Source organism: Engystomops pustulosus, chromosome 3, assembly GCF_040894005.1.
Source record: "Engystomops pustulosus chromosome 3, aEngPut4.maternal, whole genome shotgun sequence".
Taxonomy (NCBI): Eukaryota; Metazoa; Chordata; class Amphibia; order Anura; family Leptodactylidae; genus Engystomops; species Engystomops pustulosus.
In genome coordinates this window covers 168,831,649-168,856,055 of record NC_092413.1, presented here as the reverse complement: position 1 = coordinate 168,856,055, position 24,407 = coordinate 168,831,649, and the positions used below count along the sequence as shown (strand labels likewise).

The 24,407-nt window shown below is 41.7% G+C and overlaps 1 protein-coding gene across 5 annotated transcripts in view; it reads right to left on the bottom strand.

Annotated features, from left to right (window-relative positions):
- Positions 1-24,407, bottom strand: part of VEPH1 (ventricular zone expressed PH domain containing 1) — a 203,164-nt gene that overhangs the window by 73,244 nt on the left and 105,513 nt on the right. For all 5 annotated transcript variants that reach the window (XM_072142938.1, XM_072142936.1, XM_072142935.1 and 2 more), the window contains 2 exons: positions 22,244-22,432; positions 20,913-21,301 (listed from right to left, as the gene is read on the bottom strand). In XM_072142938.1, the coding sequence (XP_071999039.1) occupies positions 20,913-21,301; positions 22,244-22,432 (578 nt within the window). The remainder of the gene's footprint in view (positions 1-20,912; positions 21,302-22,243; positions 22,433-24,407) is intronic.

The following is a 24,407-nucleotide window of genomic DNA, read 5'->3' as shown; positions in this document are numbered from 1 at the left end:
TTCAGCGCTGTTTACTAATGAAAGTTGATTAACAGTCAGGGGAAATTATGGCAGTTAATGATGTTGGAGACAACAAGAAGTACACAACCATCAACAAGAAGTACCCAATATCAGTATTTAGAGCCCCAATTTTAATTTTGGTGAGGGCCACACTCTGTTTTAAACTGCCATGGGTGAATATCAAGTAATTAACCTATAAAAATGTCTCAAGTAAAAAAGACTACAATTCAAAAATTATGAATCACTGTGCAAGATATGTAGCATAACAATATGACATCAAAGCATAAAAATTGTATTTTACTGTAATTGAGCAAATTGGAAAAGTAATGGAAAAGTAAACAGTAAACTAGCAAGAGAAGTCTAAGTGCACGGCCTCATCTAACTGTTGACAATCTATAATTCTTGCATAGCATAATCATCCACTTATACTGGAATGTAATTATTCAGTATATTGATTGTAATTATGATAAATCATGCTTTTCTTCGTAATTGGACTAATGTTTAAACAGACACAAGGGAAAGGTAGTTGGCAATGTTAGTAATGCTGCTCTGTGTTGATCCCTTTTTATGTTCTACACTAATGGTTGCTGAGGAAATATCAAATAATCCGGCTCCTGTGCTGAAGTCACTGTATACCTTATATCTGCACGAATACAAAATATTTGCTAACACTTCAGAATTTTCTCTTGCTGGACCCTCATTGTTCATTTTGGGGTTATACAAATGTTTCTATTTCTGAATTATCCTCAATAAACAACCCCTGATGAAGCCTACAAGTTAGGTGATACGCGTGGGGCGTTTTTCTCTGTGCTGGACGATCACTGGTAACATCTTTTATGTACTAAGCTTTATAGCAAAGTTTTATTGCCTATGTGTTGTTTCCATCCATAAGCGTGTTACTGAAATTGTGTGGGGTCACCTCTAATGTACTGTTTGGCATTTATCCCTATATAATACTTAGCACTTATACACTTACAAGGTCTTTCCCCTCACACAATTTCAATTTTTATACCTGTTACCTTGCTTTTGTACATGGAGCACACATTTAAGATTGGCTTTTTCTATCATGTACACTCGTCCATACACAGTGGGTATTTTTACCATGATTTGTGTTTTTAATTGTTTTTAATATTCCATTTTTTGTTGTTCAATAAAATTACTTGATTACTTGTGCGCATCCTCTTTTTCTTTGTTCCTTATGTACCTATTTGCTTGAGATGCGGTTTTGAGTTATCTCTTCACCCATTTTTTGTATACTTTATTGAGAGTCTTGTTACATGTATCTGGCTGATGAACAGCCTCTGTAGCAAATCAATGGGTAACCATTAGAGATGAGCGTACTCGAATTTCCCATTCAGGTTCATGTGCGGCCAGCACAACCAGGACATATTGCCGGATAAGCTGCCAAACAGTGCCCCTTGCAACAGGCATATCCCTTTGAGCAATCATAGCCATAACCATAGTGACTAGGGTTGTAAATTGTAAATTTGGCAATATGTCCGTGTTGCGCAGGATGCGTCTGAACCCTGATCCCGAATAGGCAGTTTGGGTAGCTTATCCGTAGTAGCCATCCTACTGGGGACCAAGTACCATATAATAGCACCATGAAAAAAGTTTCTAACATAAGTACATTTTTAACATTTTTGCAACTTTTCTCATATTTGGTCGCGCTACAGTAGAAGATAAAGGAAATCTCCCATTAAAATCATGCATTATAAACCCAGGACACTTACTCAGATGTGTATTCAGGTACTGTGACTGCAGAAATCTTCTTATATTCTTTACTCATGGACTCCTTCCTTCTAAAATCAAGGTTGAAAACTATAGTAAAGACTCATAAAGACTCTGCGGGTGTTATTAGAGCCCCTCTGTGTTGTCGCTTCACAGGTTGTTACGCTGTCCCCCTCCTCTGCTTGCTGTAATCTTCCTGCAGCAGAGGATGTTTAAGAAGAGGCTCTGATAACACACCAAGAGCCCTCCTGGTTCATTAGCATAATTTTAAAAGTTACTTTTACAAGGAACAAAATTATCACAGTGTCTGGATCTGGAGTAAATGTCCCTTGTTTATCGTGCTTGATTTTGATGGTAGATTTCCTTTAACGTTTCTTCATTTATAAGTTTAATATGCACAAATCTTACTGTAACTTTGGAAATTCACTCCAATCAGGCAAGACCCAACCCCACAATTGTTGATGTCATCTAATCTCATCATCCCATTAAATTGGAAAATCCAAGCTTCTATACCCAGTATCACCTGTGAGAATAAGAACACATCTGTAGAATGGAGAACCTTTCAATAAAAAGAGAATTGAAAGAAGACAAAATAAATTAAACAAAAAAACAAATAAAGCTCTTAATCACCATTTCTTAGTCTTCACTAATAAAAAGCTGAACCTTCCTTTAATTATGTTTCTTCCTATTTTTAATATATCGCCTAGGACCTGAACAGTCAGATGCAAGCATTTTGCAAGATCATTCTAATGAATCTTCCCAACTTTTCCTATTCCCATTCTATGGGAATAGAAGAATTTCAAGTAAAATGTTGTACCTGTCAAAGTTTTTGTAGAAGTTGGATGCATGAATATTTATAACAAGAACCACAGCTAAAAAGTCAGTTATTTGCAAGAACAATTTATCTTCCTAGTCATTAGATACTTCTGTTGCATTTACAACAATTTACAGGAAGTTCCAGCAATTTGACTTTTCTCCCTTTTACTACAATTATTAGGTTCATACATTTATTATTTATAGAGCACCATTAATGCCATGGTGCTGTACAATCAATAAGGGATTCGCATACATTACATAAACACAAGTACAAAGGCAAATACAAAAACTACAGAGATCTGGAGCAAGTGCGTGGAGGACCCTGCCCGTGAGGGCTCACAATCTACATTGGTGGGACATGTAATTGCTTCCATGTATCAATGATGTTTAATTCCTTAAGGGTGCATGCATTGGTGTTCAAATGCATCACAACAGCAAAACAAAAGAGGAGATTTGCCTGTTTACATTGCTGTTAACATTGCATTTACAAAACGGACGCGATAATGCAATGTTAGTGCATGCGTTAATGCATTTGTCAATGCTTTGTAAAACGGATGCTTCAACATTGCGTTACTGCATGCGTTTTGTAAACTCAATGTGGCACATTTCACTAAAAGTGCTCTTTCTGTGTATAATGCTGGATGTGACACATTCATTAACCCTTTAACGCTCTGCGCCGTAGCTCTACGGCACAGAGGTATAAGGGATGTATGAAGAGGGCTCACGGGCTGAGTCCTCTTCATACAAAGGTGGGGGTTTTTGCATATTGCAGAAAACCCCCACCGCTAATAACCGCGGTCGGTGCTTGCACCGATCGCGGCTATCAACCCCTCTGTTGCCGCCGGCAACATTTAAAAGAAGGCGGCGCGTGGGCGCCGTCATCTTTGTTACGATTGCCACGCCCCCGAACGTCATCGGGGGGGGCGGCGATCGGTTGCCATGGTAGCCTCGGGTCTTCGTTTGACGCGAGGATACATGGCTTCTGCATATTCATTACAATGAGCCTGTGGCTCATTGCAATGTATAGTGTGCAAAAATGCCATATATTGCAAAACTGTAGTATTGCAGTATATGGTAGGAGCGATCTGACCATCTAGGGTTAATGTACCCTAGATGGTCTAAAAAATAGTGAAAAAAAAAAATTTAAAAAAAAGTTTAAAAAATAAAAAAAATTAATAAAAGAACGTGACGTGTGAATTTTTTTAAATTTTTCCACATTTGGAATTTTTTTCAGCTTCGCAGTACACAGCATGTTAAAATAAATAACATAATAAAATTTGTTACGCATAAAATAAGCCCTCACACAGGTCTGTACACGTAAAAATGAAAAAGTTGGAGAGCGAGAAATGAGCCAAAAAACCCTGCGTCCTTAAGGGGTTAAGGACATGCGCCATAAATCATGAATCTGTCACTTCCCTGCACTGGCCCAACAGAGTTCACCAACTTTTAACATAGGATGTACGACGCAATTTGCATGTTATATACAGCACTCGCTCCGACTCAGAACACCCCCTTATTTATGTCGCATGGTAGCTAGAGCAGCTGCACCACAAAAGGGTTGCGTGCGACACAATAGTGGTGCAGACACTTCTTAAATACCTGGGTGTGACTTTTTCACCTGAAACAACGTTTCAAAACACATGCATTAACATCAATAAATTGTGGTATTGGTCAATGCCATAAAGATAGCATGCAGCAGACTACCTATATACCATTCCTGTCCAATTAAACCTCCCTCTAAGATTCAAAGAAAAGAGAAGACGACATTATGTAATGCATCAGCTGCTTTAGATATATGGTTGTTGTAGTCTAATGACTGATCAAATCATAAGGTAATCCTACATTAAACAAGCTAGTCATGCAAATGCCACAGCACACTTTGTTCTAGTGCAGTGATGGGCAACCTTTTGAGCTTGGTGTGTCAAAATTCGCCATAACGCCAAAAACCGAGCATAACTCGGGTGGTGTGTCACCTTGACAAAAAACCATATTTTTGTGATATTTATAGTTTAAATAACACATATGTATACTATTTAACTTCTAGGCTACTTTAACCGTGGATTGTCTGATTGATCCTACCATGTACTGCTATACAATCAGACAGGTGTGAAATTGCTTAGTAACCTGCAAACTTTCAGTCATGAAAGTTCACAGGTTATAGCGAGTGCGCAGGCACCGCTGTCCGCATTTCCTTCATGCCCTCTTGGCATGGAGAAGGTGTGCGGAGCAAAATAATCGCAATGTCTGGCGATTTGCAAGGCGTTGCGATTATTTCAGAGCTTGTACGTCACAAAACTGACACACAAGCCCTGATGACTGTCTTCTATCATACAGTGCACTGACCTTACTCACTGTATGATGGGAGTGGTTGTCCTCCCTCATCCCTGCTCTGGAGCTGGTCAGTGTAGAGGTGGCAGCTGCTGGGACATCACACAAGGCAGCAGCAATGTGGCCTCTGACTGTGTTGCCATCCTACCCCCACCACAACTATCAGGAGCTGCAGAGGAGCCTCCTGGGTGTATGGCCGGGTCACCTCTCCTGCTGTGCCCTGTGCTGATACCTGTGCTGACTGGAGACACTAGGCACAGCTAACACATGGGGAGTGGCCGGCCCGGGGGAGGAGGAGGAGGGGGGAGTGCTGGAAGCTCAGTGCAATCTCTCAGCCTCCCGGCTACTGCACCTGATCATGTAGGATGAAACTTAACTCTCAGGCAGCCGCGTGTCAGTGAAAATGGCTACGTGTATCAGCACTGACACGCGTGTCATAGGTTAGCCATCACTGTTCTAGTGAGTAGTCAGTTACGATGAATGTCAGATCTGTTCATGTGCTCCTACACTGAATATTCAAGTCATTTATAGAAAATAATGCAATGAATGGAAACCTAAGAGAATATGATGTCATGGGACAACAATGAGATTAAGCAAACCTTTTTTCCTTATTTCTCAAATTATAGAGAATTGATTTTGCTATGGATTCCACATATGCTGTGGACCCGAGGATAATATTAATTTTTGGGTTGACTTCTTTAAACATCATGGCCATAATTTTATATTCAAAGGGGTATTCCCTTGAAAACGAAATTGTTAAATATACTCAGGATGACAAAATAACACATAACACATTTGCGAATTCATGGTTATTAACACAAATACAGCATTTCACAGATATAATTCCCCAGTAGCAGCCCCTGTCCCCCAGTATATAGCTAGCACCGCCTGCCCCCGGTATATAGCCAGCAGCCTGTCCCCAGTATATAACCAGCAGCCCCTGCTCCTCATATATAGCCTGCTCCCCCTGCCCCACGGTATATAGACAGCAGCCCCTGCCCCCCCCCAGTATATAGTCTGCAGCCGCTGCCCACCATATATAGCCTGTTGCCATGCCCCCAGTATGAAGCCAGCAAACCCCTGTCCCCAGTATATAGCCAGCAGTCCCCTGTCACCAGTATGTGTACTCACCTTCCGACGCCCCTCGGCAGGTCCTCTACTATCCATTGATATTCCAGCTTCGGCTTCGTGTCCCTGCACCCAACCTGTTTGTCTCCTGTTGATTTTGCTCTGTATGTCAAATACTAAAGTTAGCTTATGTGGACAGAATATTCCTCCACTCCGGGTCTGCTATGTTTGGATGTCAGGGAATTGATCCAATCAAAATGTGGGCTGGGACTATTGGAGTCCTTGACCTATTGCCCTTTCCCATGAAAAAAGTTCTCAAATTTTAATCCCCTAGTGATGTTTACACAATAAAGATCATTTTAACCCCTTACTTTACAATTTTACTTTGTTTTATTGTCCTTTCATCTCCTATCACTCAGTGGTGGTCAGTGTAATAGTGTGGGCGGGGACTCTCTAAGACACTACAAGGTTCCTCTGTGCCATGAGATGCTGTGTGATAACAATGTGCTTAGATTATCAGGGTACAGGTTTATCTACACTTTCATTTTGCTTCTGAATATTCTACTAGTATCTGACACATAGAAAAAGAGAGATGAGACAGATCAGAGATGAGAGATCTATGACATGGATAAACACAATGCAATGACACACTCTAGCTCTGCTACATCTCTATTTTACAGAATCTAAGATATAACAGACACAGTCAGCTCTGCTATAAGTTCTTCCTCTGCAATAAAGATCAAATCTTATCTCTAGCTTGTAAAGTAAGACTGTGCATGCTGCTGCTTGCCGGCAGCAAGTGTCTGTGTGTGAGCTTTGTCTTGGAATGCAGGGGGGAGGGACAGGAGGCAGAGAGTCACTGCAGCTTGCAGACAGGAGAAGCTATTCATGAGAATACCCTGCCATGCCTGACCCTAGTCAGAAGAAGATTTATGAACAGGTCTGGGGCAACCAAAATTGAAATACACCAGGACTGATAGAGTCAGGTTGGAATTATGTATGTGAAATGCTGTATTTTTGTTAATAACAGTGAATTAGAGAATGTTTCTTTTGTTATCCTGAGTATAGTGCAGAAATTTGTCTTTGTGGAAATACCCCTATAAAAATCTGTTTTGTATCTATACTATCTATAATTCTATACTGCATCATCCTCCTATTTCTGACCCGCATCTGTATGACTTCTCTTCTGTGTTTGTTTTGTCCTGTTCTTGTCTCCTTGTTTGCAACCTTGACCATTTGTCACTTACCGCTTAGGGTAGGCTGGGCAGTTAGGTAGGGACAACTGGGAAGGGAATTTAGCCTTAGGACTCACAGTCCTTGTCTGTTGTTTTGGTCTATCCAGTCATCCAAGTCATTCCTTCCCAGCATAACACACACTCCTTTACTTCTTTTCTTCTCTTTTTTAATAATAAATGAACCGTAATCTTAAAATTGTGCATTTAATCTACATAGTATTGTGAAGTTCTCCACTTTTCTTTTGATAGTTGTTAAAATGGTCCATGGTGTTCATATAATAATATCAGTGTATAAAATATCACTAGAAAGTAAAACACTTTGCAAATTACTAATCCAGTTAATTAAAAAAACACATTAAAAGGTTTTTTGTTTTAAAAAGAAAATGTATAAAACTTCAAAATTTGTCTAATATTTCAATGTAAAGAATTCATTATATCCAGTTAAAAATAATTAATCTATTGTCAGCAACGAATGTAAACCACATACCTCCTGGTTCTTAAATATATTTTCAATGAGTCATGTACATCAGTCAAACTACACTAGGAGATGTTTGCTGAAAGAATTTCCAAGAACTCACACCAGAAGAAAAGATTTGAAACTTTGCCAGACAGAAAGAAAAAAAGTAAATAATAAGCATGTTGAAATTTTCACAAAATCCAACTAAGTGGAGATAGTTGCAGAAACTGTATAATGGAGCATATTTATCAGGACCACGTCAGAAGCGCAGAGGCCCTCAAATAATCTCAAATGCTAGCTTATTGCTAGCACTTGCGATTATTTGCCCCAATGAGCCACCTTCCCGGCAGTGGGGTGTGAAGGTGCGGGTGCGGCTGGCAGAGAGGAGGGCCGTTCAGCCGGGAGTGGGCCAGTTGCTATCCCCGTGCCAGCGCACTCGCTGCCGGCGGCGACTTTTCACATGCTGCTTTTAATTCTGGCTTAGACTTAATGCTGCACAGCAACCTGATCGATACATCAAGAGGCGGACGCAAAACCTGCAAAAAGGCAGCGGCGGGCATATCATACGCCGGCTTATGATAAATATCCCCTACTGTATTTAACAGCAATTGTCGGAGACAGTTAGCAACAGAATCAATCATTGGCTTATGATTTCATTAGATTTCATGTTGATCATTGCAGCCTGAGGCTAAAGTACAATAAATTACCAACATCTAGAGGTCACAGTGGGCACAGAGGTCTGTAAATCGAGTGTTCTTAAGGGGCAGACTGAGAATTTTTTCTCATCAGATTTTTATTTCCTGATTGTAAATCATTTTTAGATTTCTGTACATGATTTTGGGGAATGCCTTCTTGTCTGAGCCTCTCCCCTGTTCCATTTACAATTCACAACCATCATTCCATTCAAATGGAGAACATGGGCTCTAGATTGTCAATGTTCCCTGTCGTTGGTTCCCACTGATAAGTTTGAAAAAGTGTAGAAACACTGCCAACACTATGGAATTGAGGTGCAATTATATAAAACTTAAAAGCCTACAATTTTTTTAATATTGTCTCCAGATATTTATTCAATTTCTGTTGAATTCTGTCTTTCTAGCAAGATGGAGAAAAGCTCAATAAGAGGCCACTTTGATGTACATGCCTCTTTTAATCCCTCTTAATGTATCTGGACCAATTCAGTGGCATAGGCACGCTTTGGCCCATTTAGTCATTAGGTATTTTAGCTTTAATACCTACTATATATAGGGATCGTGCTACTCGTAACTCACTTACCTTATCCTTACGTCTCCTCCCCTCTGCCGCTCTGTACCCGCCCATGAGGGCGGGGTGCATTGGGTGGCAGTGCGCACGCGCGGCGGCGTGTGCGCGCGCTCGGCGGTCATGCACATGCGCGTGTCGAGCCTCCGGCCCGACTCTGCGCCGGTACCTCCCACTTCCGGCGTACACTGTGCGTGCGCCCGTCTCGCCCGCCCTCCAGCCGCAGTAAGCAACTTTATTGGCTGTTATGGGTGGACGACACGGGGGAGTGTGGGACGTTCCCCATGCCGCAGCGCGCTCCCTTTTTAAACCCCTGCATGGCTTCAGTCGGTACAACCCACTGGTTGAGACGGCTGTAACCTGGAGCATCACACGTTCTCCTACGGCTGCAAGCATACCTGGCTTGATGCTACTCCCCTGTTACCCCCCTCGGCAGCAAGGTAAGACCCCCTGTTTTTTCAAACATACCATACCTGTACATGTATAACAGTACAAGTCTAGGTTGATTACACTGCATTGGGGATAACATGGCAACCATTCACTGTCTCTAATAGGGCATTCACTGAAGAACCCAGCGTTCCCCTGATGAGCCCAATAGGGCGAAACAAGCCTTGTCGGGATTGGGGTTCTCTCTCTGACACATCTTTTGACCCTTACTTGTGACAGTATACGACGCCAAAAGGCTTTAAATTACCTGTACATACCTGCTGAATAGGTCTTTATTAGGGCCAGTTACTGCAGGGACAGGTTCCAGTCGGGACTTTGATCACATAGGATCATAGTCCCGAGGCTAGGTTTTCAGGGTGTAATAGTTTATGTCCTAAATAGGGCTTATATAGGGATTTTTTACACGACTATCTGGTCAAGTAAGACCCGAGCCCAGATGGACTAACATCTATCAGTCACCCTTTCTTCTCTCATAAACTCTGAAGAACTCTACTTGGATCTTTACCTCTCTCACCTTAGACCGTAATTGACCTTTTTTGACAGTCACTAAGGCTAAGGTGAACTTCTTTGGGTATTTCCTCTAGGAGCCTTATAGAGTTACCTCATTTCGAAGATGTACGAATAATGAACAAGGTGAGCCCTTGATAATACGTCTACGTCACCACACTATCACGAGGTCACCATTATTTGACACTTATACGATCAAATTCTTTTTTCACAGACTGACCACCAATGCAGAGGCCAAGTTCATACCATTAAGACTCTCTGAGTTTCATCTTCCTCGTGTAGATTTACTATTAAAAGAAAGTATTTTTTCAAATCACTGTTTGTAATTTGTTCTTTATTATTTAGAAGTGATTTTTTTTGGGGCACTAATTTACTTTAGTTTGACCCACCCCATTCTGGGCTTTATTGTACTTTTTTGAATTCCTTCATAGGGATGGCCGGTTTCCTAAAAACTGGATTGGATACCTCTCAGTGGCTGACAGAGGCTAGTGAAGTATTTTCGGACAAGGCATTTACAATCAAGAAATACACACCCACAATTAAAGGAGCTTTTAAGGAACTCCACCAAACGTATAGAGATCAAATTAGCTCCTGGTGGGAGGTCCAAGAACTAGAAAATTATATTAAACATAATATAGTTCCACGTGGCCTCAGGATTTCCCTTATCCCTGCAGCTCGATATCAAGGATCAGGGTTCATCACTAAGTGGGAAAAAGAGGCTACTGCTTGCTCCCTACGTCTTATGCAACTTCTCTTACAAGAGGAAAAAACTAGACTAGATTCTCTAACTGCCAAACTAAAGGAACACATTGAGGTTACAGATAAATTCTCAGCAGAACCAGATTTTGCATCACTTGAGAAACAGCTACAGAGCAACTTAGAGAGATTTCAATATCACCTTAAAGAAAGGAAGCATAAACAGTTTAATAGAGACTTAAGCGATTTCAGGGACAACAAGGCGTATTCCCGCATAAACGTAAGACCGACTCCCGTAGATACAGACGTAACGACGGACACTGACACCGACACAGACCCCTCAGTGGGATCACAGGGCCCACGAGGCAGAGGGAGAGGAAGACGCGGTAGAGGTAGGGGCGGTAATAGGAAAGACCAGATCCCTGGTAGTAATACAGCATGCCCCGAAAACACTTCTCTAAACTCAGGCTCTCACTGCACCTCCTCCTCCTCATCGTCATCTTTTTTACCAACAGGCCCTATTTACCCTCTCAGGAACCGGAACCCCAGAGCAAGGACCTAGACTCCCTAGTCATTAATTTATCACAACACACATTAACTCCGGCAGAAACCTCCATCCTGAGGAAAGGGCTATCATTTGTCCCCACAAATAGATGCGACACATTCAATTGGTATAAAGACATACATTTATTCCTTCGCAAATTACGGTGGCATAAATACTTTAAAATTCATGAACGTAAAGAATGTCAGGATTTGGGTATTCCTATTGATATTTTAGCGGACATCCACTTGTTGGATAGTCTCTCTGAACCCCTTGCCACAACTACCGGCAAGGGTCCATTCACAGACCTCAAGCATCGCAGTACCAAGACCCCTCCTGTAGGAGACATCTCAAGCATAGATATCTTCGCCCGTTTGGTCCTGGATGACCTTATGAGCACAGACCTTAGATCCAAAACTTTGAATTGTACCAAAGATGAGATATCAGTTCTATCCGCACTCGAAAAAGATCGCAACATAGTCATAAAATCGTCCGACAAAGGCGGCAACATTGTAGTACTTCAGACAGAAGATTACCGTAAAATGTGCCTTGAACTCTTAGATGATAAAGAGGGCTATGCCATACTTCCGAGGAACCCCACAAAACAATATTTGGCCACTTTGGAAGACATACTTGGGAGAGCCCTGTCACAGGAACTCATCACAAAAGAGGAATATGATTTCCTCTTACCCAAATTCCCTGTCTTGGCCACCTTCTATGGTCTCCCAAAGCTGCATAAAGGCACTAACCCACTTAAAGGTCGGCCAATCGTTTCGGGTGTCGGATCTCTTTGCCAAAATATTGGCATCTATATCGATAAGGTATTAGCCCCCTTTGTGTCTACCTTGCCATCGTTCACCCGGGATACAACTGATCTACTTAAAAGATTGGATGGCCTCATTATCGGACAACGGACATTCCTCGCGAGTATAGATGTGGAGGCTCTCTACTATAGATGTGGAGGCTCTCTGTCATAAAGACCGTGCATACCGAACAGTGTGTTGTTTGCCGGGTGCTCGGGTTCGGCATGTTGCGGATCGGGTTGATGGATTACTGGCAGGGGCTGGTGAGGAACCAGCGGTCATGGTCCACATTGGCACTAATGACAAAGTAACAGGTAGGTGGAAGGTCCTTAAAAAAGATTTCAGAGATTTAGGCCATAAGCTCAGGGCAAGGACCTCAAAGGTAATTTTCTCCGAAATACTGCCTGTACCACGTGCCACACCAGAAAGGCAGCGGGAGATCAAGGAGGTAAATAAGTGGCTCAAAAGTTGGTGTAGAAAGGAGGGGTTTGGGTTCATGGATAACTGGGCTGACTTTTCTGTGGGCTACAGGCTCTACAGTAGGGATGGGCTGCACCTCAATGGGGAGGGGGCCGCTGTTTTAGGGGAAAAAATGGCTAGAAGGTTGGAGGAGTGTTTAAACTAGAGACCTGGGGGGAGGGCAACTACACTTGTGCAGGGCAAATAGACGGTGTACATAGAGAGCTGGGAAGAGCCATAGTCCATGGGGGAGGAAGGGGGGCTGGAAAGAGATTGGGGAATAAGGACAAAAGGAATACGGACAGGGAAAACCATATAAAGTGTATGTACACAAATGCCAGAAGCCTCACAAACAAAATGGAGGAACTGGAACTCTTGATGTTGGAGCGGAAATATGATATAGTGGGTATCAGCGAGACATGGCTGGACAGTAGCTATGACTGGGCTGTTACTATAGATGGTTATAGTCTTTTTAGAAAGGATCGTATAAATAAAAAAGGGGAATGTGGAGTCCCTATGGGTGGAGATAAGAGGAGGGAAAAATAAAAATAAAATATTACTAGGGGTTTGTTATAAGGCTCCAAATATAATGGAGGCAGCAGAGGAAATGCTGATAAGTGAAATGGATGCGGCTTCAAAGCATGGTGAAGTACATATCATGGGGGACTTCAATTACCCAGATATTGACTGGGGGGCAGAAACCTGCAGGTCCTTCAAAGGTAGCAGGTTCTTGTCAACAACAAAAGACAATTACCTGTCGCAACTAGTCCTGGAGCCAACAAGAGGGGGGGCACTGCTGGACCTTATCCTTACCAACAGACCTGATAGGGTATCAAAACTACAGGTTGGGGGGAACCTGGGGAATAGTGATCATAATATCATTGATTTTGTATTACGCTTTACTAAGCACGTTAGTGAAGGGGCAACCAACACTCTAAACTTCAGGAGGGCAAATTTTCATCAACTAAGGGAAGACCTAAAAGGCATAGACTGGGATAATGCTCTCAAAGACAAAAGCCCCCCCAAAAAATGGGACTTTTTCTCATATATTCTGAAAAAGTCCTGTGAGAAACACATACCTTATGGGAAAAAGCATAAAAGGAACAAGAAAAACCCTATGTGGCTAACTAGTCTTGTAAGGAAAGCAATAAGCGAGAAAGATAAAGCGTTTAAGGTGCTAAAACGTGAAGGTAGCGATGAGGCATTACAGGATTATAGAGAGAAAAATAAATCCTGTAAAAAACAGATAAAGGCCGCAAAAATAGAGACTGAAAGAAATATTGCCAGGGAGAGCAAAAATAATCCCAAATTATTTTTCAAGTATATAAATGATAAGAAACTAAAAACAGAGAGTGTGGGTCCCCTTAGAAATAACATGGGGGTCATGGTGGAAGGAGATGAGGAAAGGGCCAATCTACTGAATGTCGCCTTCTCAACTGTCTTTACCCAGGAAAATCCCCTGGTGGAAGACACAATGAGGAATAATGTAAATTATTTTTATAATGTCAACAGTTTAACCCAGGAAGAGGTACGGCGCCGCCTCGCAACCACTAAGATAGATAAATCACCTGGGCCAGATGGCATACACCCCCGGGTTCTGCATGAATTATGTACAGTGATAGACAGACCGTTATTTTTAATATTTGAAGATTCACTGAGGACTGGTTATGTTCCACAGGAATGGCGCATTGCAAATGTGGTACCAATATACAAAAAAGGATCAAATAGCGATCCTGGAAACTACAGACCCGTAAGTCTAACTGCTGTGGTGGGGAAAATATTTGAGGGGTTTATTAGAGATGCTATCCTGGAGTATCTCACTGTGCACAACCTTATAACCCAGCGTCAGCATGGGTTTATGAGAGATCGGTCCTGTCAGACTAATCTGATTGGTTTCTACGAGGAGGTAAGTTCAAGACTGGATCTGGGGGATGCTGTGGATGTTGTATATCTGGACTTTTCAAAGGCATTTGACACCGTGCCACATAAAAGGTTGGTATATAAAATGAGACTGCTGGGAATAGGAGAAAATCTGTGTATCTGGGTAAGTAATTGGCTTAGTGATAGAAAACAGAGGGTGGTCATTAATGGCACATTCTCAGATTGGGTTGATGTTACCAGTGGAGTGCCACAGGGGTCAGTATTGGGGCCACTTCTTTTTAATATTTTTATTAATGACCTTGTAGTGGGTTTACACAGTCAAGTTTCAATATTTGCAGATGATACTAAGCTGTGTAAAGTAATAAATACTGAGGTCGATAGTTTAGCATTACAGAGGGATTTGTGGAAGCTTGAGGGATGGGCAGAGAAATGGTTGATGAGGTTTAATGTAGATAAATGTAAAGTTATGCACTTGGGCCATGGAAACAAAAAGTATAATTATGTTCTAAACGGTCAATTACTTAGTAAAACTGAAGCGGAAAAGGACTTGGGCGTATTGGTGGATGGTAAACTCAATTTTAGTGACCAGAGCCAGGCGGCTGCTGCTAAAGCAAATAAAATAATGGGATGTATCAAGAGAGGAATAGATTCTCATGATAAAGACATAGTTCTGCCCTTATACAAATCCCTGGTCAGACCACACATGGAATATTGTGTACAGTTTTGGGCACCAGTATATAAAAAGGATATAGTAGAGCTGGAACGGGTGCAGAGGAGAGCAACCAGGATTATTAGGGGAATGGGGGGACTAGAATACAATGACAGATTACAAAATTTGGGATTATTCAGTTTAGAAAAAAGACGACTGAGGGGAGACCTCATTACAATGTACAAATACCTGAACGGACAGTACAAGGATCTCTCTAAAGATCTTTTTATACCTAGGCCTGTGACCAGGACAAGGGGGCATCCTCTACGCCTAGAGGAGAGGCGATTTTACCATCAACATAGACAAAAGTTCTTTACTGTAAGAGCAGTGAGACTATGGAACTCTCTGCCGCAGGAGGTTGTTATGGCCGACTCTATGTACATGTTCAAGAGAGGCCTGGATGCCTTTCTGGAGAGAAAAAATATCACGGGTTATAGGGATAAAACATTTATTTAATTCTTGAAGGTTGGACTTGATGGACTTGCGTCTCCTTCCAGCCTTATATACTATGATACTATGATACTCCTCCATCCCACATAATCTTGGTTTGAAGGCAGTGGAGTTCTATCTTAACTCAAGAGGGAACCAATGCAAAGCACACAGCACCTTTATCATAGAGCTGTTAGAATTTTCTCTTACACATAACCTTCGACGGCAGCGTGTACCACCCCAGCTCAGGGGCACTGCAATGGGCAGTTCATGCGCCCCTACCTACGCAAATTTGTTCCTGGGCTGGTGGGAGCACTGCTGCGTTTTTGGTGAAGAAGAAAACAGCCCAAGACACATCGGTATGGCGGGCCTTTGGGCCCGTTATATCGATGATATCTTTCTCACTTGGGAAGGATCCACGGACCAGTTTCAACAATTGGTCGAGGACCTTAACAACAACATGATGGGTCTTAGATTTACCTACGACATTCAACCGGTGAAAATCCCCTTTTTGGATGTCCTTATACAGAAGAACAACAGAGGGGAATTAGAAACCACGATATTTAGGAAACCCACCGCCACAAATTCACTTCTCAGATGGGAATCCAATCATCCCCCTGCCCTTAAACGTGGTATCCCCTTCGGTCAATACCTCAGGGCCCGGAGGAATTGCTCGACAACGAAGGATTTTGCTAGTGAAGCAAAAGAACTTCGCTCCAGATTTCAAGCAAGGGGGTACCCGGATCACATTCTCAAATCTGCATATAAAAGAGCTTTAGCTCTAGACCGCTCCAACCTTCTGACTACGAAACCGAGACCACCTACATCCCAGACCATTAGGTTAATAGGTACCTATGACGGAGGCACCGACTGCATACGTAAGATACTGTCCAAGCATTGGCACATTCTAAAAATAGACCCTGACCTTAGTCCTGTTATTACAACACAGCCCTCCATTACTTTTAGAAGAGGCCGCAACATTAAGGACAGGGTAGTACACAGCCACTTTACAAAACCAAGAAGAGAACAAACTTGGCTCAATAAAGACACTAAAGGTTGCTATAGGTGCAGTGGCTGCATTGCCTGCCCAGTAATTAAAAGCTGTAAAAACTTCAGCAGCCACACGACAGGCAACACATATGACATATATCACTTCATCAACTGTAGATCCCTAGGGGTCATCTATATGGCCGTTTGTTCATGCGGGAAACAATATATCGGCAAAACCTTCCGAGAATTCCGCCGTAGAATTGGCGAACACCTGGGTGACATTAGACATAACAGGGACAAACCACTCGCTAGACATATCCACGATGAACACCAAGGCGATATGACAGGCCTGTTCTTTATTGGTATTGACCTTGTTAGACCCCCAGACAGAGGAGGAAATTGGGACCGTACTCTAAGACAAAAAGAGGCACGCTGGATTTTCCGCATGCGTACGGAGTCTCCACTTGGCCTCAATGAACAGCTAAGTTTCTCGTGCTTTCTATAATCTATTATCCTGATGTGGCTGATTACTATATACAGTCCACAACATGCGTGATTGGATCTATTCCACTAACCCCCTGCACTATCTGGTTGGGGTAGTGTTTATATAGAGTCCGCAATCTAGGTACCTCACCTTTTTTATCATTTTTGATTAACAATGCTCTCATTTGTCCGTCAGCACCTCCCTGCCCTATTTTGCGGCCACTTTGATGTACATGCCTCTTTTAATCCCTCTTAATGTATCTGGACCAATTCAGTGCCATAGGCACGCTTTGGCCCATTTAGTCATTAGGTATTTTAGCTTTAATACCTACTATATATAGGGATCGTGCTACTCGTAACTCACTTACCTTATCCTTACGTCTCCTCCCCTCTGCCGCTCTGTACCTGCCCATGAGGGCGGGGTGCATTGGGTGGCAGTGCGCACGCGCGGCGGCGTGTGCGCGCGCTCGGCGGTCATGCACATGCGCGTGTCGAGCCTCCGGCCCGACTCTGCGCCGGTACCTCCCACTTCCGGCGTACACTGTGCGTGCGCCCGTCTCGCCCGCCCTCCAGCCGCAGTAAGCAACTTTATTGGCTGTTATGGGTTATACCTGTACATGTATAACAGTACAAGTCTAGGTTGATTACACTGCATTGGGGATAACATGGCAACCATTCACTGTCTCTAATAGGGCATTCACTGAAGAACCCAGCGTTCCCCTGATGAGCCCAATAGGGCGAAACAAGCCTTGTTGGGATTGGGGTTCTCTCTCTGACACATCTTTTGACCCTTACTTGTGACAGTATACGACGCCAAAAGGCTTTAAATTACCTGTACATACCTGCTGAATAGGTCTTTATTAGGGCCAGTTACTGCAGGGACAGGTTCCAGTCGGGACTTTGATCATATAGGAACATAGTCCCGAGGCTAGGTTTTCAGGGTGTAATAGTTTATGTCCTAAATAGGGCTTATATAGGGATTTTTTACACGACTATCTGGTCAAGTAAGACCCGAGCCCAGATGGACTAACATCTATCAGTCACCCTTTCTTCTCTCATAAACTCTGAAGAACTCTACTTGGATCTTTACCTCTCTCACCTTAGACCGTAATTGACCTTTTTTGACAGTCACTAAGGCTAAGGTGAACTTCTTTGGGTATTTCCTCTAGGAGCCTTATAGAGTTACCTCATTTCGAAGATGTACGAATAATGAACAAGGTGAGCCCTTGATAATACGTCTACGTCACCACACTATCACGAGGTCACCATTATTTGACCATTCGATCAAATTCTTTTTTCACAGACTGACCACCAATGCAGAGGCCAAGTTCATACCATTAAGACTCTCTGAGTTTCATCTTCCTCGTGTAGATTTACTATTAAAAGAAAGTATTTTTTCAAATCACTGTTTGTAATTTGTTCTATATTATATAGAAGCCTTAAAGGGAAGATAAATGTCTGATACAAAAACCCATATCGCTATGCATAAATAAATACAACAAAAGTCAATGTTATTTATCACAAAATAGTTTACTTTTATGATTCACAAAATGTTATTTGCTTTCAAAAGTAGGCAGAGTTATCTTCAAGATGGCCACCACAGCTATTACAATTCCCATGAGCCCTCAGTTTTCATAAATAGCACCTCCCTCTCATGCTCTGCTCCCAGTGATGAGCTAACAGACTAGAGTAGATGGGACGGTTAGTCACAGCAGTCAGATCTCTCATCAGCGCAGAATTCACAGATAGACTGCAGGGAGAAGAGCTGCTAGAAAATGAAGATTAAACGTCACGTATTGAACAAAAACATGATGAAAGCTTAGGTACATATCTCCTGTTAATCGATTTCAAACCATGAAATTCTTCCTCCAAACCGTAAACTACCAGATGATGAACTGCATTCATAAATGTTAAAAGTCAAACAGGTGTAGATATGTTTGGAATCATGATCTGTCTAGTTGGATAAGTATATTGTACTTGTGACATTCCCTAAAAACATGTCTGGTGTAACGGAGGCAGTAACAAGTTGTGCAATTCAAGACGATGAACTTCAACAATTTCTGTTTGAATGTAAGTGTCCCTGTTTACAGTTTAATTTAGACATAATTCCTTGTTGGTTTTGTGTACTTCAGATTTTGGACTATTTCCACAGTTTCCACAATTACTGGACATACAGAAAACTATTTGCTTTGTTCACACTAGTAATTTTGCCTAAACAATTGGAGTTCTAATATTCTTGGCATCATTAATAAATTTTGCAGTCTGCAACAAACGTGTCCCCAGCAACATGCACGGCCTGCCATAGACATGAAGTCAGATTCTATATTCAAGTAGACTCACAGTTAATGGTAAGAGGATGACCTACACAGTAGTTAATTTTAAATATCTAACGGGCAAAATTGATAAAGTAAGTAAAATCTTATTGGAGAGAATCTTTAAATGCTTGCCTTCTTTTCAACACTGTCTTCCTACATTAATAATACAGAGGATATAAGAAATATTGTATAACATCTATAATCTATTGCCTGGTGAAGCTGGGGGGGGCTGTCAGTTTAGAGCTCAGCTGTGTATCACTTGTAACTTGAGTGATGGCCAGGTTATGGGGGCGGCGTACAGGAACTCCTTTATATATCTGCCCAGTTCCATTACACCTTTCTGGTTTTACTAGTCTTCTGACACTTTTGTCTCATATCTGCTTGCTATTGCATTTGCTATACTGTGTATCTGACCTCTGCCATGTTATTTGACATTTTTCATGCTACTTGACTCTGTGCTTTGCTTGTCTGTTGTCCCTTTGTGTCTGGTCATCTTTCCTGTGCACTCAGTCCATGTAGGGATTATAGAGCAGTAGTCCCTAACCGATAGGGTTTGCAAGGCTTGTTAGGTAGATAACAAGGGTTATGGGTGAGTCCAGGGCCTGCACTCCCTTCTCTATTGTGAGAATATCATTCTCACAATAATGATACCTCATTCAGCATATTTATTATTTGTATCATGGTGAAATGTGTTTCATGGTTAGAAAAGTTTCATAGTAGCACTTTGCTTTAGAGAATTGGGAGTTGTGCATGGAGGTGGAGGTGTAATGACAGCATTACCAATTTGGATAAATCAATATGTACATATTGAGCTGGAAGGATTGAGTACCATATACGATACTTTAAGATAAAAAGTTTGACTGGTTACCTAGAAGGGGGGGGGGGGTGTTACATCCAGGAGAAAAACATAGTGCCTTCTAAGATGATGTGATATGGTAGGGAGCAGGGGAGAGAGTGGAGAGAATGAGAGGCTCAGAGTCAGAGGAGTAATATTTATTGAGTGGCAAATATTTGTGAGAGTACTGTAAGGAACGACCCCTCATCCTTTATGTGAGTTATCTTCTACAAATATAGGATAACTTTCAGGTTACCCATTTGATGAGATCCACACCTTTCAGCTGGGGATTGTAGATATTATGTTGTGAATACCACTTGAAGAATAGTGGATGAGAGTGGGACCCAGCTTCATGGAGAAATCCAAGACAAGTAAAAAAAGGAACAAAAAATGCCAGTCACTAAGCCAAGTTCATTTTGAATGGACAATTTCTTCTAACTTCAGTAGAGTAAGTTCGGGTTTACCTCACTGCTTCATCTCATTGTCTCTCCACTACTCCACCACACCAGAAAATCAAGGGCCCTCTCAAATAGTATCAGGCCAGGGACACTACTTCAAAGAGTATACTGGGGTAAACTACTACCACCAATACCCCACACAAGTGCACATCCCTCATCACTGGCAACCAGCATATAGAGTTTATAGGAGAGGGACCAGCTACCCTGTTACTACTTTATTTAGCCACCCTCTGTGCTGTTAGAATGTGCCACACAGAGACAACTGCAAACTATATATATATATAAATAAAAAGAGAGAGAGAGAGAGAAACAAATAAAAGATAAAATAAAACAAATTCCAAAATTCCCAGAAAATGTGTTAATCCGCAACAACCACTGGACTAGTGATTTATTAAAAGATTCTTAAAAGGTCAGATGTGCTTTACATATTGATTGGCTTTCTCACAATTAACCCTTTGGGGTCTTACCTTCGATGACACACTGATCAGGCACAGGAATTTTCTTCCCCATTTCAGCCATGTAAGTTTTTAATTTACTTATGTTTTCTTTTAAATGCAAAAACAGTTGATCATGTTCGTTCTGAGGTTCTGTAATCATCTCTAAGGTACTTTGGTTTTCTTCATTTGGCTCTATCACACCTTTTGTCTCAGTACAATTCTTCAATGGGTCTAAAAATGAAGGTTTTTGCACCTGGGACTTTGGAATATCTAAGCCAGATGGTAATCTCTCATCATCTTGGTTCAGAAACATATGTGAAAATGACATTAAGCCGAGAACTTCATGATATTCTTTGTCTTGTCTATTATCCAAAATCAAACATTTTCTGCTTGTTGAATTCAATGCCAAATGTTTTGACCTATAAATAGCATAAGAATATTAAAAGGATATCTGAGGTGAAATACATATATGAGCAATACACTCGACATCTCTATGGAGTATTAGCAATGTACTTGGCAATAAACTATAATTCTGTGTATGTAGCTCACACTTGTGTATCCTCACATGCCATATGTGCCCATATACTGCATATTCTATATACATATATTTTATATGATCAAGAACTACATAATAACATTAAGAAAAGCAGTTGCTATGGGGTATCAAATACCGTATGCAGAAGGACAATTATTAACTATAATATTGCTAAATATTTTTTACATTTTTTGAAGAAATTCTTCTCTTCTTTATCCCTAATAATTCCACATAGTGACCCAAACCGGTTGCAAGAATCTGGCAACTTGACCCTGACATTGGCTCATAACTCTTTTCTTCATCCCCAGCGCAGAGTTTCACTGACCAGTGGCATGTACATGACCAGTGGCATGACAATGTGCAAAGGTTTTTATGAAAACTTATGGAAAGATATTTTAGCGCATTCTAGATGCAATGTAAAAACAAAGGTGCACATAGCCTTTAGGCATAGGGCGTAGTAACTAAACACGGGCAGACCCCATATATTTGAATATTATTGTTTGCCTTAGCTTTAGTCATATAGTTTAATAGAAATAGAGAAGTCTCTAGTGCAGTCTATCCTGGCATGACCTAATGGGACAAATCATCTCAGAGGTGAATGAAAAGGTCTCTTGCTGAAATCCTTTACCTCAGTTGTAAGGAACTCCACTTGCGTATTTCAATGGGTTATTTGGACAGCTCAGTTAATTATGTGATGATGTCATCCTATTAGTACTAATGCGTAGAAATCACTTTAAAGAAAAGACATTTCCACAAAGAATAGGAAATTTCCTACAAAACCCAAGAGACGATACAGTAATGCTGATGCCTGAGAGGTTCTTATTACCTACTAACTGCATTGTCCCGTGTATTCTTTGCAGAGTCTTCCTTATACAAAATAGCTGAAGGGTCTATCGGGTTTCCTACATTTTGAACATCAATTTCCATCTTTTCTTCCCCGTTACCATCATGAAAAGAGCTCTGCTGTGCATCAGGAATTTCAAGAGAAGGTTTGTTTGGAATGTTATTTTCTTTCCTAAATAAAAAGGCAGAAATCAATATTCAGATAAATATTAACACATTATTATACAGTGATTTCTAATTTGCTTAAAACATGGGTGCACTTCCAGGTAGAGACTTAAATCCAGATGATTTTAATAAACAGATTTATTTAAGTATAGGGCAGCACGGCGGCTGAGTGAGTAGCACTTCTGCCTTGCAGCACTGGGGTCCTGGGTTAGGTCCCACCCAGGTCAACATCTGCAAAGAGTTTGTATGTTCTCTCCGTGCTTGCGTGGGTTTCCTCCGGGTGCTCCGGGTTTCCTCCCACACTCCAAAACATACTGTTAGGTTGTTTAGATTGTGAGCCCCATGGGGACAGGTACCAATTTGTCGTGCTTTGTGCAGCGCTGCGTAATCTGTGTGCGCTATATAAATAAAGAATTATTATTATTATAAGTATTGACAGACTACGCGTTTCGATGCCGGGCTGGCGTCTTCATCAGGTCAAAAATACTTAGAGCAGAACTAGACACCGGGACTGGTATTGAATAAGTCCGATATTGTAGTGAGTCAGCGGTGTGGTCCGTTCTGCGTTCCATTGACTCACTACAATATATGACTTTTTCAATACCAGTCCCGGTGTCTAGTTCTGCCCTAAGTATTTTTGACCTGATGAAGACACCAGCGCGGCATCAAAATGCGTAGTCTGTCAATACTTAAATGAATTTGTTTATTAAAATCATCTGGATTTAAGTCTCAACCTGGAAATGCACCCATGTCCCTGTATTTTTTCAAAAAACCGCAACTTCTACCCAGCCTTTCGGGTCCCCACATCGGGCCACATGGGGGTTTCCGCTGCATCCGCCAGGAAGCACAAACCAATCATCCTTAAATTTTCCCACTAAGTCCAAGACCTACCAGTGAACCCATAGTGGACACCCACACTTACATCCCCACCATAGGCGCCTACAACAGCAATTTTTTCCAATCTTATTACAATGACTCATTAAAGAACCTTTAAACATAACAAGGAGTTTTAGCCAAACCAATTTCTTCCAAAAACAATAATTATCCATCTGTAGTGAGATATTGTGGGGTCCTAGTACAGTATAGGGTACTGGATAGCTTGGTGAGAGGCCTCAGAGATCATTGAATTTCCTTGTGGAGAAGAACACACATTTTTCATGCTAAAAAATGTTTGCCAAAATATACCAAGATACATGATCTGAATCCCATAACAGCATGGCTATGCATGATAAAGGTTAAGCACAATTTGATATGTCCAGAGTGAAAGATGTGGTGGAAACTAGTTGAATCAGTCAGACCAAATATTGTTTCAAAGTAATATGTTTATTTAGGGTTTTGTTTCTTTGAAGTAGACTATTTTTGTCTAAGGTCAAGAACATGAACCATTTTCAAATGCTTAAGTTGTATTCAAGATGGCAACTTTCAAATTATTGGAAGCTCTGGGAGTTCTGGGTCTCATTGGACAGATTCAGCTGGTGTGTGGTGGTTTATTGCATAAATGAATGTAAAAGTAGCATATACTATTAAAACAACTACTGATCTTAAACATAGTTGTGTATATCGTGTCTCATTATAACATTAAAGCTTCAGTCACTGGTGCTCCTGGAACCCACATCCCGTGTCACAGATGCACCCGTGCCCCTTTCTGTTGTGCCTGCTCCCCCCCATCCTCACTCACCTCTCCATGCTCCTGCTCCCGTCTCGGCTTCCCAGCGCACACGTCCCCGTCTCCTAGGGCGCACGCTCGTAAATTTAAAGGGCCAGCGCACCACCATTTCCCGGATTCTGTTAAAAGCCGGACTCTTCCAGTATTCCCTGTCGGATCTCTGTGTTCTAATCCGCCGAGAAAGCTTTGTCCTTTGCCTTATGCCAGTGATTTGATTCCCCGTTGTGACCCCGGACCTATTCCTCCGCTGCCAGCCCTGACCTTCTGCGCTGCCTCTGACCCTGAACCTTTGCCGCCTGTCTTGACCTCCTGCCAG